At 43.4% G+C, this 14,908-nt stretch overlaps 1 protein-coding gene across 1 annotated transcript in view; it reads left to right on the top strand.

The window, feature by feature from the left end:
- The first annotated feature begins 358 nt into the window (after positions 1-358).
- SETBP1 (SET binding protein 1) overlaps positions 359-14,908 on the top strand; it is a 194,268-nt gene continuing 179,718 nt past the window's right edge. The window contains exons 1-3 of the mRNA XM_039228833.1: positions 359-523; positions 11,807-11,875; positions 12,087-12,140. Of these exons, the coding sequence (XP_039084764.1) occupies positions 359-523; positions 11,807-11,875; positions 12,087-12,140 (288 nt within the window). The remainder of the gene's footprint in view (positions 524-11,806; positions 11,876-12,086; positions 12,141-14,908) is intronic.

Genomic DNA, 14,908 nt, shown 5'->3' with positions numbered 1-14,908 from the left:
AACCCTTTGTATCTTGAAATAGCGTAACCTTCCCTATGACTTGGTTATGAAGAATACCCACTGTTTTTCACCTAGTCAATTATAGAGTAAACAATTAAAAGGCAGCACTATTGTCAAACTCTTAAATTTTATGCAGAAATAAACTATGTGTCTTAGAATTGAGATTCTTGTGTAATATCGTATAAGGTCAAGGAAAGCCGTAGGGTTACTGGAGAGATCAGGCCCTGCTGTTTACATGGCATGCCTTTCCCATAGCTATGGCAAAGGTGAGCAGCTGGGCACAGCTAGCTGTGGCCTCCCTGGACTCCCACCCCTCTTCTTGCCCAGAGTCAGGTTTGCTTCACATAGCCATGTAGCAATGGGTCCTCTGTCCCCCAAATCACAGGACTCTCTCATCTCTGTTCTTAACTACAATTCCTTAGATCTGGAATTTCTTTTTATCAAAAGACATGGAGGCTCTGATTTTTCTTGTCTGATTAGAAGTGAAAACACGGCAGATAGCGATCCTGAGAATAGTCACATGGTGAGTGAGAGATGGAGGGCATGGATTATTCTGAAGACAAACTTAGGTTTCACTAACTCCTCGGTTGTGTCAAGGGCCCTACTTCTCATTATCATTCTACCACTCCATCGTTTTCTATGATATCCCACCCCTGGGTACTTTAGTAATAGTTTGTATGATGCCTGATAATGCCCTGGGTGAGTGGTGGGGCTACACGTGGCCTTTCCCAGACTCACAGTCTGTCAGATCATGAGGTGGTCTTGCAGAGTTCCTCATGTCAGAGGTGGGGAATATGAGCCAGGTAGAGATATGACTTGTGTGAGGTGGCACTACCAGTGAATTGCCAAATATGGCTACAAAAGTGAACATTGCCAGTCCCTGTGGTGGGCCCTTTGTGTTTGTGCTATAAATAAATGGCTTGGGCGTATGATTACTAAAGGGGTCTCCGACTCAGTTAGCAGCTACATCCTGTCCTGCTGATGTAGCATCTGTGTTGTTCATTCATTTTGTTCAGTCTCAGTGGGCAGTATATAGAGAGGCATCTCCAACTGAGCCAGCCAGAAATCGTGGGCAAGTTTGTCCAAAAATGGGTGGACTGTGAGTCAGGCAAACAGGAGATTTCAGAGAGAACAATTAAAGGACACTTTATTTGGAGAAGAGGTCCTGGGAGATATAATCCACATTTGACTGAGCCATTATGATGAAGAGGACATCTCCATTTTCCAGATACTCCTGTGAGATGATCTTGTTCTTGAGATTGAAATCACAAGAGAGCATTTTTTAGCAAACTGTAGTCAAGGCAGGACTGCATGAAATACAAACAGGTATATGCATAGCCCAACAAACAGCTGAACCAACTGTTTCCATAAATCCTGTATAAAATATAAGAGGGACAGATTTTTAACAAAGTACCCAGGTGTATATATGTCACAGAAACACACATCCTTCAAAGTTGTCATGCTAGGAGTCTAGTCTTATTTTCTGAAGGTGGTTTGCTACCTTAATATATTGGGGGACATCTTTAGAAGCTGTGGTAGACCCTGTAGAATATCTTCAATGGTGGAGAACCACTCTGGAAACAGCTAGATGTCATGGTCCTCAAAGAACTCCCATCCTAGGGGGTGGCAGAACCAAGTGAGTACTCAGCACTTTTGCAAGGCCTGTAACACTAATGCAAAAGCAGGGCCATTTGTGAAAGACATTGCACACTGGTTGTGCAAACGTTTTCAAATAGCAGTTCAAAGAGATTTTCATTTCAACCAAAAGCAAAGCATATAAACAAGCAAGTTCTACTTGGTTAATTAAATAAAATGAATAAGCAACTAACCATATCTTACTTCCTTAAAAATACTTAACTAATCTTTGTGATGAAAACTGTAAGCAGAGTTATTTGGTAAACAAAGACTGTCTTTCAAATTTTAGTTTGTGAAGGTTGTTTCTTGCAAATGAGAGGAAGAACTCCAGTTTCATTTCTCTTAGCTTTGATAAAGATGGTTGTCTGTCTCCCCTGAAGATTATATCTACTGCTGTCCAGCTTTATCACTTCGTCAGGTGCAAAACTATCTGTACTACTTATTCCTCCTAGTCCTCATCCTACGTTGAATTCAATGAGGACATAAACCACGTTTCATGCCTGTTGTAACAGAGATGGACTACTTGGGTCTTCCCATTTTTGTGTATTATCGAAAGTGCCCACTTTTATGGTTGTAATTATATTATTCTTTCTTGGGATGCAACTACCCCCTTCCCATTATTGGTTACTTTTTTTTTTTTTTTTTAAATAAATCCTGTCTCATTGTGTCTTGGCATCTCTAAAAGACACAGATCTTTTCTAAGTGGGAAGAAGTGACCCATGCATTTAGATTGCCTGCCAGCACCACACATATAGAATAGTTAAGAATGAACATAGGCCTTGGTTTCAGATGGAATTGAGCATATTCTCTAGATCTGTCAGTTGCTGTCTTGCAACCTTGAATAAGTAATTTCATGTAGCTAAGTTTCTGCTTTCTCATTTGTAAAATGGGTATACTCATGGTACTGCTTCATAAGGTTCTTGAGAAAATGTAATGAAAGGAAAGCATTTAATAGTTCATGGAGATTCCCAGCATCTGTGATGGTGCCCAGAACTTAGCATGCCCTGATTAGCTGGGCAGAGAAGGAAGGGAGGAGAGAAAGGTGGGAGGTGGGGAGAGAGTATAAACTTGGTTAGGAAGAGAAGATACACGTCTGAGGCAGTGTATGTGTACAGTGCAGACTCTAGTGTAGAGTCCTTGGTCAGCCAGAAGTCATGAACAAAGTTCCTTGGAAAAAAGTTATCTTGAATTCAGAGAAATTTGAGGAGAAGATCAAGAGAGTAGGACACTACCTTAGATACCTGCACTGTGAGGCCACCTGGGGCTGATGAGAAGCCTGGCTCTACCTGCATGGCAAGTCATTTGGGGCACAGCTGGCAGTGCTAAAAATGTCTCTGGAACCAGGGTTGACTCCCTGGCACAGTAGGAAGGGAGAAAGCACCAATCCATTTTGGGATGCCTGAGATATCTTAGACCGAGGTCTGGACTTGTCATAATTCAGAGTCACATCCTAGACTTGTCACTTTTTGCTTCCATACTCTGAATTATTTAACCAATTGGAACTTCAGTTAGCTTAACTAAAAATTGTTGAAAATAATACCACCCTGCATTGGTAATGTGAACATTAAGATGGATAATAAAGTTAAAGTATCTGCCTGGTACAATGACAGGCAAAAGTGGGTCCTGAAAGATAAATTATTTTTCATATTATAATTTCCAAGAGTTTAGGGTAGGCTTTCTGGAGGAGATCCTTCCATTTTACCTGAAGCTTACAAATGCTATGACTGCTGGCATCCATCTGCAAGGTCCAGCTATCATTGGGTCCAGCTTGACTTTATCCCTTTTAGATATTCACCTGTAATTGTGATTAATTGCTCTAGATTTAGCCTGGGGGACTCAGATTATCAGCCAAATTGGCTTCATTGAGCTGAGGAGCAGAGCTTTTGACTCTAGTGCCCAGAACCTTGATGAAGCAAGTACCTTATGACTTTTCCATTTTATGCTGAGAGTGAGCCTAGGGGTGTAAATCAATTTCCTAGGATTCACCAAGGGGATGCATTTGAAAGCTTTAATATGAGTTTTAGAGCCAAGCGAACAGATCATCTGGTCAGTTCTAAGCAGAAACTCAGCAAATGATGAGAAGACAGACAAGATTGGATTCCCCCCCTAACCCCAGCATCCAGCCTTGCTTGGCATATGTTCAATGAAGGAAACCTCCTTTATTGGCCTTTTACCGGACATTGGAAACAGCCCACAGATGCTTGCATGTGATTTCTTCATTTTGTTCAAAATTAAGAACCTATAGCCCAGATTGTGCTCCTGAGAAGCAACGTATCTTTAGCTCCTTCCCTGGTAAATTAGTTATGCTTTCTTAAGCGTGTAGCTTGCTGAACTTCAGATGAAGAGAGCAGACATCACTGCCTGCAGAAAGTGTAAAGAAAGGTAGAGAAAGCATTTTCCTGATGAGTAACTCATAGCAAGAATTAAAGGCCGTGTTCCTAAAACGAGGTCTAATGTGTTCCTAAAATGAATTTTAAAGGTTAATTCTCCTTTCCCCAGTTATATTCTGTTAGCACTGTGAATGGCATGTTCACCTGTCTAAGGGTCTTATCTTTTAAGATATGAATTTTCAAAATTTATTTTTTGTGAAGCTTTAAATCATCTTAACTTGGAAGTCCAATATGAAATAACAATAGAAGTTATGCTGCCCTGTATAAAGGGGGTTGTGGTTGGAATCCACCTCCCACCTCTCACCTACTCACAGTCCCCAGGACCCTTCTGTAGAATCCAGGGCTCTGTAGGGCATGGTTTGAAAACCACTGTTCCCTGCATTTGTTATGCATGTTTCATTCTGAGTGTCAGAAGCATCATATAGGATGTGATAGAACCTCTGATCTGATAATGCACATTCCAAAAATAGCAGGGCTCATAGAATATTATGATGTAGTGAAAAAAAGAACATGAGTCATACCACTTACTTGTTGTGTACCTTCAGAAATGACTTAACCTACTTGAGCTACTTTTTACGGAAATACTTAATAAATGGGGATGTGGCCATTTATGTCACCAGTGTATACCAGGTTTACCTTTGTAAACTTTCCACCCAATACCACACAAGATGCTCTCCATGAAGTCCATTTTTGTTGGTCTAAGGAATAAGGCATTTAAAAATAATTCTAATGGCAATTTCAAAAAGGGTGGGACAAGCTTCTACAAGTTCATCAATTTGTTGAAGAAAGGTAAAACAAGACTCATTGTCTCAATGAGTTCCAGATTAGGGCATAAGAGTCCCTTTCTGTCACTAGGTCTCTGCAGTAATAGCTCTAATATACAAGAAGAAGGATTAAAGGTATTCCCACTCAGAAGTTGAAATAGTTGTGTTTTGGACAACAAATATGCATACCACCTTTAGAGCATAGGTTATATGTGCAAGGTTACACATAGAAGCTTAAAAAAAAGTAAAGCTCTTTTGGCTGCATACCTAGGGGATTTTGTTAGAGATCTCACCTGTAAATAATAGAACCCCATCATTAAATACACATATATACACGCACGCGCACGCACGCACACACACATGCATGCACGCGCGCACACACACACACACACACACACACAATCAAGCCTGGTCTTGTTGCTCTTTGGAAGGGATTCCACAGCTAAGACTGGAGTTGTCAGTGGTTTCAGATTCAACCTTTAAAATTCCATAAAGGCTGAAGGGATTTAGCAAAAGGACACTCAGCCCAACCACGATGGCAGCTTTAAGTGTGTAACTTGCTTCTTTGGCTGGTGGGAAGCCAGGTGGTTGGCTTCCATACCACACACCCTAAATGTCTTGGCAGCTAGACTAATGCTTTTGGAATTCCAAGGTTGTTTACCTTGAGCTGAAATGTGGATGTGACTGCAGGCTCACTGGGATGATGAGCCTGTGTAGCAATCTGAGTGACTGTCTGTCTAAGTTCCTGTTTGCAAACCAGTCCAGTAATGGAGACACAGTACATGGCTATCCCACTGCCCTCCCTTTTGTCTTTCTGATTAGGGATTCTTCCAAACAGTGTAGACAGTCTCTTAAAGGTATATATTTGGGAGGAGAGTTGCTGGAAAAGAGAAGAAGGAAGACAACTAGAGAGCATCTGCTCCATCTCTTTTTTGTCTCTGGGGTGAGAAGCACACTTTGGGGTACTAGAGTGTAGGGCCAGAGAAAACATAGAAGTCATTCTGTAGGTGGTAAAAGAAGACCTGGACTGGTGAAGTGAGCTTGTGACAGATCCTATAGTGAGTTGAGCTGGAAACAGGGCTAGGACATAAGAAATCCCTCTAAGTCTAACTAATGCCCTTTTGTATAGCAATGGCCACTGATCAGCTGTGTTAGGAGCAGCAACCTAATAGTTCCATTTCACCTCCCCATTCTAATTTTCACCTTGCTTTTTGTGGTCCTGGTGAAGTAGTGGGCTCATTCATGGTGGGTGCTTCCAGAGCCTGCTGCTTGGTGGAAATACCTTCATCTTCTTCCCTTTTCTCTGTCTTAACCCCTGACTTACTTTGCACCTCTCCCTGGCCCTTTCAGAATCTCCCATTCCTCTGTGATGGGGCATCTAAAACTTTCTTTCAGTTGCCTACATATGGTTGGCTTTGTTCCAGATTATTCATTGGGTGAATCACAATCTTTCTGAGTCTCAGTTTCCTTTCTGCCAAGTTAGAGAGTGGGACTAGTCAGTTTCCAACAACCCTAGTCATACATTGGATTTCGTCTGTTTCAGCTTCCTGGGGCATTGCCTTCCATAAAGGCTATCCTAAACTTTGTGGGTTGAGGGACTAGATTGGGATGGGGTTCAGGTTCCATGCTGTAGCCAAAGGAAGAAGCAAGTGACACTTTAAAAAGTAAAGAGGGAGCAAATGATTCATTTCCTACAAAATAGGAAAGAGAAAGGGGAACAGATTGAAAAGTGTGTGTGTGTGTGTGTGTGTGTGTGTGTGTGTGTGTGTGTGTATGTGTATGAGTAAGAGAGAGAGAAGGAGAGAGAGAGAGAGACAGGGGCTAATTAGAAGTTTTATTTAATGAAAGGATGGTATATTCAAGGACAATTTGAAAATGGAGTATTTATTACCCAAAGCCTTCTTTGCTCTGTTCTTTTATCTATCTGCCTATCCATCCATCCATCCATCCATCCATGCATCCATCCATCCATTCATCCATCCATCTCCCATGCCATCATTTATTTCCCAGGCCCACAAGGGAAGAAATATCTGGCAATAAAACATGACCTAGAAGATCCTCAGTACAACGAGGCTTCAGTGTGTCTAGCTGCATGTCTGCAAATTTGAGATCCTTCTGGACAGATGTCCAGGGTGACCCATATCCCTCCTTTTGTGTCAATGACCCCCTTCCCAGGTGCATGTATCCCAGGTCAGCCTGGGGGATCAGTAGGGATATATTAAGCCCCACTCTTCCCAAATGAGGTGTGTCCTTTTGGTAAGGGACCAGCAGAAAGGAAATTCTGTTCCTGGGGCAGGAGGACATAGGGAGAAAAAGGAAGTAGCCCCCTTTCCTCTTCTAAGGTAACCTTTAGACACTGGGAGTTCGTGGCTGGATGTATGGCTGCTTGAGGGGCAGTCCTAGGGGGCACAAGGTGAGGCTGGCTGCAGCTGGATGGAAGTGACTTTTGGGGAGGGAAGCAGAGGGAGACCCCCGTGCAGAGAGCTGGGTGGCAGGAAAGCAGAGAGCAGAATGCCTCTGCTCACTAAGGTGAAGAGACTCTTCTCTCACCCATTCAGAGCCTCACAGCTTCCTTCATCCTCCTCCCTGCTCCCACCCCACAGGCTTGGAGAGACAAGACAAAAAACAACAACAACAAACAAAAACAACAACAACAAAAAAAGAAGAACTTGTGCCAAGAGAGAAATTGCAGCTCCTCAAAAATGGAAAGCAGGGTCATCATCCTAATATTTTGAATGTGGACTGTTCCAGAGAACAGCAAGACATGTCAGGAATGAGAATGGTCTGAGACAGGGCCCCAGGAACACTGCCCACTCCACCAGGGAGATGAAAGAATTTTCTCCTTCCTTTGCCTTTTAAATGTAATTCTGTCTGCCCTTCTCCCCCCAACACCCGCTCAACCCTCTCACTGGGAGCAGTGCAGACATTTAGCAGTCCTGGGAAAAGGCAGGATCCTTTTCATTAACTTCAGCCTGATTGAAGTCCCCAGAGCCATAGCAGATTGCATTTTCCTCCCTCTCTGCCTTCCTGTCTTGGATCCCTCCCCGCACAACCAGGCTGCTCTGGGCAGTGAACGTTTTTCCAGTGGGACAGAATGAGGCCAGTTTCTGAGTGGGGGGATGGTCTGGAGAGGGTCTAGATCAGTGCTTTTCAGGGCAGTGGCTTTGTGGAGGGACATGCGAATTTCTTCTTTCCCAGGCCTCAGTTTCTCCTGTGTTCTGAGCATATGTTCTCTTTCAGCACAGAGGCAGGCAGCCAGCTGTGTTGAACTGGCCTGAGATGGTCACTAGTAAGGGTTTCTGCAGAGGGACTGGGGATTACAGGACTCACCAAGGCTTGTTGTTAACGAGCAATGTGATCTTGAAGAAGTCATTTATCAACTTCTTCTGCAAAATAAGGACTTAGTCTGGAAGGTTTAAATTCATCTCAGTGGAAGAACATTTGACTCTAAATTAATTTGTGTACATGAAAGAGAGAAAAGCAGAACCACTCTGGTTGAAGGGAGGGAGAGGTGGACACAGTAGGGGCTCTCTGACTATACCACCTTCCCTTGCTCCAGTTCCCTAACAGAAGTGGCTCCTGACCCCTGATTTTTCTTATCTACCCAGAGAGCTTCAACTCTCTCCTTCAGGTTCTGATAGTCTATAAGACTGGAGCTCTTTTGGGGTGCAGATCTTAGTGGGCTACAATTTCAGAATACAGGAGGACTTCCTATCCTGTATTTCTAATCTACATCTGAGCACCAGGCTTCAGTGCTGAGTGCCAACCCTTTCTCTCCTGCATGTGGAATGTGTAGACATTTAGGAAATAATCAGCTTTGTAAATGGGAGTGGCCAAGGAGCAGAGTCTGTGTTTTGCCCAAGAGTTCGTGTATTTGGTTAGAGCAAGGGTAGAAACCCAGGAGCCAGGCAGGGAGGGAGGCCTAGCTGGATGTTTTGGGGAAAGCAGGCTTCTGCACACTATTCACTCAGGACCCATTAAGGGAGGAAGTCGCCAAGCTTGCTTTTGGCTCTTTCCAGGTCAGATGACATCTAAATTATCTGCATGCTAGATTGTGATGGAAATAGTTCAGAATCTCCAAGGTAAGGCATTCAGAAGTTCTAGAAGTACTTGGTAACCATACCTGACACCTTCTCACTGCTTCCACCAAACCCAGCTCAGATAAGCGAACACATTTGAATGGCCATGAGCCCATTGTGTTGTTTCATGCACACTTAAGGGAGCTTACCCTCTCTGTCTGGTAGTGGGTTCATTCACTGTTCAACCACTTTTTCTTTCATACCGGCTTTCCTTCAATTTTACTTTGACTCCTACACTGAAGTGTTCACTCATAAAACCTTTAGCAGGGAGAGAAGAGCTTGCTCTCATCATGTAAGTTAATTAATTCATTCAAATATCTGAGTGCCTACTTCATGCAGGAAATGCTCTAGATGCTGAGTGCCATTTCCTCTTGTTGACTTGAAGGGTGTCATAAGCTGTCTCTCACACTTCTCTTCTCCAGGCTCAGCAACTTAGCTGTCCTAGCCTTCACCTCTAGGTTGACAATATTCCCCATTTTCCTTTTAAGTCATTTGACCAACAGGTATTTATTGACTAATCACCTGTCTACACTCCTCTCATCACTTTGAGGAATGCAGAAGTTACATAAGAAATAAATCATGGTCTTGTTGGGCCTGGTCTCATTAGGTGAAAAAATAAAACAAAAAATACACATGACAACCCAAAACAGAGCCTTAAATAATTAAGAACTAAATTACATGCATCTGGTTTCCCTTGAAGAGAAGGAAAGAAGATATAAGTCTTCCAGGAAGGTGGGATAGATCCTAATTTTGTTGAGCTAGGGATATAACAAGTAATAACCAAAGATGCCGTATCTCTATACCCAACCACATGAATAGATCTCGCAACTTCTCAGTCCCAAAACCATTGACATGAGAGAATAGTGCATATGTTATGATGCTGTGAACACCCTTGTGGTTGAACTAGATGAAGCATTTCAGTACTAGGAGGAAGTAGATATTTTGTCTCATGCTTTCTATCTGATGAACCCTGTTAAAGGAGGGAAAGAAAGATCCCTGCCTGTTGGATTCCCAAGGCCTGGAGAATTCAGAGATTTGATTCTATGTGCTAACACATGTTGGTGGCTCTGTCCTTGCAAAGGTCACTCCCATGCCCATACCTCACTCCAGCCTTTCTGTCTCTCCTCCCCAGCTTCACTCTGACTTTTGCTCAGCTCAAGTTAGAGGCTTAGACTGAACTGGTAAGCTCTGAAGAGTAGATGGGCATTACCAATTAATTGAAAGAAATGTCTGGAAGAAGGGTCAGTGAAGGGTCATTCATAGGGACATCCTTTATGTTACTGCCCATGGCTCATTGACTAATAAAGTAGCACCCATTTTTCTTTCTACACCGTGGCACCTCCACAAATTATCTCCAATGTGCTATAATCCAGAGGCATCATAGTAGGCGTAGAAGGGAGAGGATGAGCTTTGGGAAAATGTAGTTTTGGGTACATACATGTACTACCTACATGACCTAGAAAATGTTATTTAACCTCCTTTGAATCTCAATTTTCCCATTCATAAAGTGGAGATACTTTCTATTCCATGTGGCAGTTGTGAATATTAAAAAAGAATAAGTATGTAAGGCAGTGGCCACACTGCTGGCTACCTAGGGGATCCTCTACCTTTGGTGTCTCCTAATTCCCACCCTTCTCCTTATTGTATGCCATGGCTGGCAATGAGCAGGCCCAAAGCGAGCTGGGAGGGGATTGGCACGTCCATGTCTTTCTTCTTCCATCTGCCCCACCTGAACCACCTTGCCCTGCTGCCTTTGCATTTGCAAGGTTCAGTTCCAGCTCCATCTTCTTAAAGCAACCCTACCCTGACCTCTCTCGCTTTATGAACACAGTTTGATGCTTACACTCTGCTACCCTCTGCTCACACTGACATAAACATATCTCATCCTTTGACCAAACTGTAGATTTCTTAAAGGAAGGGACTAACAAGTCTTATGATTAGGTTTGGCCCTTGGTGTCTAGTCAGGTACCCTAATGGCTTGTTGCTTGGTTGTTTCATAACAAACACAGGGGCCAACTGGCTGGCTGTCAGGACTATTGCCACCTTCTGTAGGCACTTTCAGTGTGAGGAATCTAGCCCTCAGGACGGGGAGGAAGGTACAGCATGTACATTGTCTACCTCCTTTCTGCTCTATTCCCGAGTTAACACCACTATACGTATCATTTTTGGCAAAGTGATTTAGAGAAACTATGCAGCCTGGTTGAGCTTTCCTGAAGGCTAGAGGCATTGGAGCCCAGCTTGACTCCCTCTCTTCCCTGAACCAAATAAAATATTGTTACAGCAAACATGAAATCTTTCCTCTTTTTCACAGACACTCTCCAGGCCTAACAAAGCTAGCAGTCACACTCCTTAAATCAAAATAAGCATCTGCCCTTTTTCTCTTTATCCTATAATTTCCCAGCATTTTTTTGTGCAACAATAAAGAATGTGATTATTTTAACAATTAATTGTATGCTTCTATTTAGTGCTTTCTGGAGAGGATGCAAAAATATCAAAACATGAACTTGACTCTTTAATATTGATTAAACACAGAAACTATATAAACCTGACTCTTATCTTCTGATACTGTGCATGGCAGTTTGAGGCGTAAGCTGTGAACACCTACATAGTATATAAGATCAAAGACAATATATGATGAAGGGAAACTGAGTCACATGTAGGTGGGTAAAGGGAAGGGTTATTTTTACTGGTCTGACTGAAGGAGAAGAAGTGCAAGAGGAAGAAAGAGAAGAAGGGTAAAGAGAGAGGGAGGGAAAAAGGAAGAGAAAGAAGAAGAGGAAGAGGAAGAATCAGCCCTCCCAGAGGAGAGGGTCTTTAACTGTCTCTTTAGCTTATGGCATCACACTGTACTTTGATAGTAGGAAGAAGTCTAGGGTCTTCTCCCTAAGGAAGTGTTATACATCTATAAATTCATGCATGATTGTACTTATAATTTCAGGAGGCTGTGGACCTGCTGAAGTCCACATATAATCCCATCTGTAATGTAATACCCTTTGTAGAACTGGAGGTACATGGAGAGGGGGCAGTAGAGGGAGGTGATGAAGTCAGAGGTGTGGTGGACACCAGGTGAGAAGGCTGTTGGGTCCAGGTTCCTGGCCCAGAAATATCATGTTTAGCTCCAGATCTAGGTGCTGGTAAGTCCATCACTGCCAAGTTGTCCTGAGGATACTGTGTGCAAACTTGTGCAAACTCAGAAAAACCCCTTTGTTCTTTTCCAGCTCCTCACAGCCAGTGAGCTTGCAGCCAGTGACCTCAAAGGATTTCAGCCACAGGTAAGTCCACCAATCCTTTTGTAAAGCTCGGGAGAGTGAAGTGTTCTAGTTTGGTTGTGACCACATGAAGCTGGGGCCAGGGCTGAAACGCTCATCTTGGATTTCCAGTTTCTCCGACAGGCTGGCTCTGTCAACCTTGACAATGACCCGGTAGTTTGCCCCCTCCCTCCAGCTCTTCCTTCATGTCATCACAAACAAAAGCACCTTTTTCTGCTGTCTTTCTTCATATTTTATAGTAGGGGAAAAACGTAGGCTGGGATGACAGTAATGCATGGTGGTGCGCAGCCTAGCATAGGAAAAGGCCAAAACCAACGAAGTAGAGGACGACGTAGGGCTGGCTTTCTCCCGTGTATTTCTCTTTTCGGGGACAGGATACTTACAATTCTGAAAACTTTGTGTGCAGATGACTTGCAGTCAAGGTGTCATGACCAGGTTAGTCTCAGGCTTTTGCACAGAAAGATGGTTGTGTTTTGTGATCGTGGGCAGGAAATAGGCCACCACTATCTCTGGCCAGAATGCTGTTTGGAGTTCATCACAGGCAGACCACATGAGGAAGCAGGCAAGGGCTCTCTGAGAACCCCCTTAGCAGTGGTAAAGTTGGAAAATCACCCTTCCCATCCCAGGAAGGGTACTACTGTTAACACAGGAACACATAAGCATCAGCACACATACATACAAACACACAGCAGTCACACTGAGGTCCTTGTTTCCCACAGACCTCAGTGGAGATACAAAGCATATATACAAAGAGAAATAAGCCCGAGAATGACAGCTGTGGTCCTCCATCCCTGCCCCTGTCCCTCTTTTCATATGAACCTTTCTTTCACTCCCCATCCAATGCTCTCCCTAAAGTCCCCATTGTTCTGTACTTCTGTGGGGAGATACCATAGCTCACAGCAGAGAACTTCTGGGACAGAGCAAGTAATTTTCTAGTAGCAAGAATTCCATATATTTGGTAATGTTTTCTTTAAATCTGTTTCACATCCAAGAGCCCACTACCCCTTCACTCTGCTTCTACATGCGGTACGTCTTATGTGTCCCCTTGTTCTGCAGGGGAACCGAGGATGGGGATCTTGATAAGAAATGGCCCCAGATCACACAGAGAGCTGGGGACAAGAACAAAGAGTAGAAAATGAGAGGCTTGAGAAAGAGAATGAACAAAACAAAGGGCTCTAAGGGTGAAAGTCAAAGATGAGTCCTTGCACTGGTTTGGGATGTGGTGCCCTTCTGTTGCTCCTTGTTGATCCGTTGTTGATGCAGTGAGATCTTAAAAACAGATAACCAGTAAGCCTTTTGACAACTCTTGAAAACTGATAATCGCTTGTTCACATATTCACACAAACTTCCAGGTGAGCTAAGGGAATGTAAAAACAAAGACGAAAGAAAATCAACATCTACCCATGTCCAATCCACAGCTACACTCACATGCGGTGACATCCCAGTTAAAAATTCATTTTTATCTGAAAATGTATAGAAATAAAGAAGAAAAAAAGGCCTATGTGATGTTTCATGGCTTGAAAAAGCATATAGTAGAGACTAAATTTATGGAAGGGGTGTGTATATATGTTTGCCTGTATGGTTTTGGCATTGATGCTGAGGTGGTCATATTCTTGCCACATTTGTTGAGCCACATTTCTATATGTTAGATTTATAATGATTTATTAAAGGAAGGAAAGGTTAAATATATTTGGGGTCTGTCCGTAACATTTGAGGCCGTGATGCTAGAAAGGCAGCTTCTGTGCCCCCACAGATAACCTCACAGTAGCTGGTGCAGATGGCTCACTCTCCTGGTTCTGTCTGACCTTTCCACATTATTCCATTTCTGTGACATCCCCCTGAGGCTGAAGACATAAATGCATATTTTTCACTCCTCAGGATGTGTGTTCCTGAGGCCAGGAAGCCCCAGGAATCTTGTGGGCAGAGTGTAATGCCCAGATCAAAGTTAATTCTCCAGTGTTGTTCCTAAATCAAAAAGGCCCGGATGTGTCTCAAGTCAACACCACCCTTTTGGGTGCTCTTCCGAACAGAAACCAAATGCTGCCCGCCTGCTCTGGGCTGCACCAAATTGTCGGCTTCTGTTGTTATTTTCCTCTTTTCATTCCAGATGAAACTGAGCCCCACGCATCCTGATGCCTGCAATAATTCATGTACATGTTCTCTTCCAGGAACTGTGGGGTACTTTTGGGAGGGGACCTCACTAAGACATCAAGGACACCACCCCCCCATAGTTACACTGGGTGACTACAGTCAGGCCTGTCAGCTTTCACAGGATTCACACTTATATGCACGTAAAGGATTTTCTTTTCTTTGGTTCCTGTTCCTGCTGCAACCACATAAAGAAAGCAGACACAATTTTCTCCCTAATCTTTGATGGCTCTCAGCTCTGAAAGTGTGGGGCAGCAACTGTATTGGACTCAACTGTTCTGTCTCTTTGTCTCTGTCTTTTCTGCATTCAGATAGAGAAAGGGAGGATAAGGAAGTGACTGTCTTTCTCCCCATGATTATTGGTTTGTAAAGACACCATACTCATTCCTGGAAGTAAACATATTACTCCCAAGGAAGAGCCTGATGATGGATGCTAAGGTTCTAAGGCTGGGAGAATAGTGTTGAGTGTTCTTCCTGGACTGGTGTGCTTGGCCTCGGGACTGCACAGAACAGAACTATCTCCTAGAGTCAGGCCTGGGCTGACAGGTGGTTACCATCCTTAGCTAGTTTTAAAGGCATGGGTGGAAAAGCTTCTGAAATCTACCTTTGAGGCCCCCAGACCC

Source organism: Hyaena hyaena, unplaced genomic scaffold (genome assembly GCF_003009895.1).
Source record: "Hyaena hyaena isolate Hyena2069 unplaced genomic scaffold, ASM300989v1 scaffold_33, whole genome shotgun sequence".
Classification (NCBI taxonomy): domain Eukaryota; kingdom Metazoa; phylum Chordata; class Mammalia; order Carnivora; family Hyaenidae; genus Hyaena; species Hyaena hyaena.
Note: the sequence above shows the minus strand (reverse complement) of the source record. Positions and strands in the feature narration are given on the sequence as shown.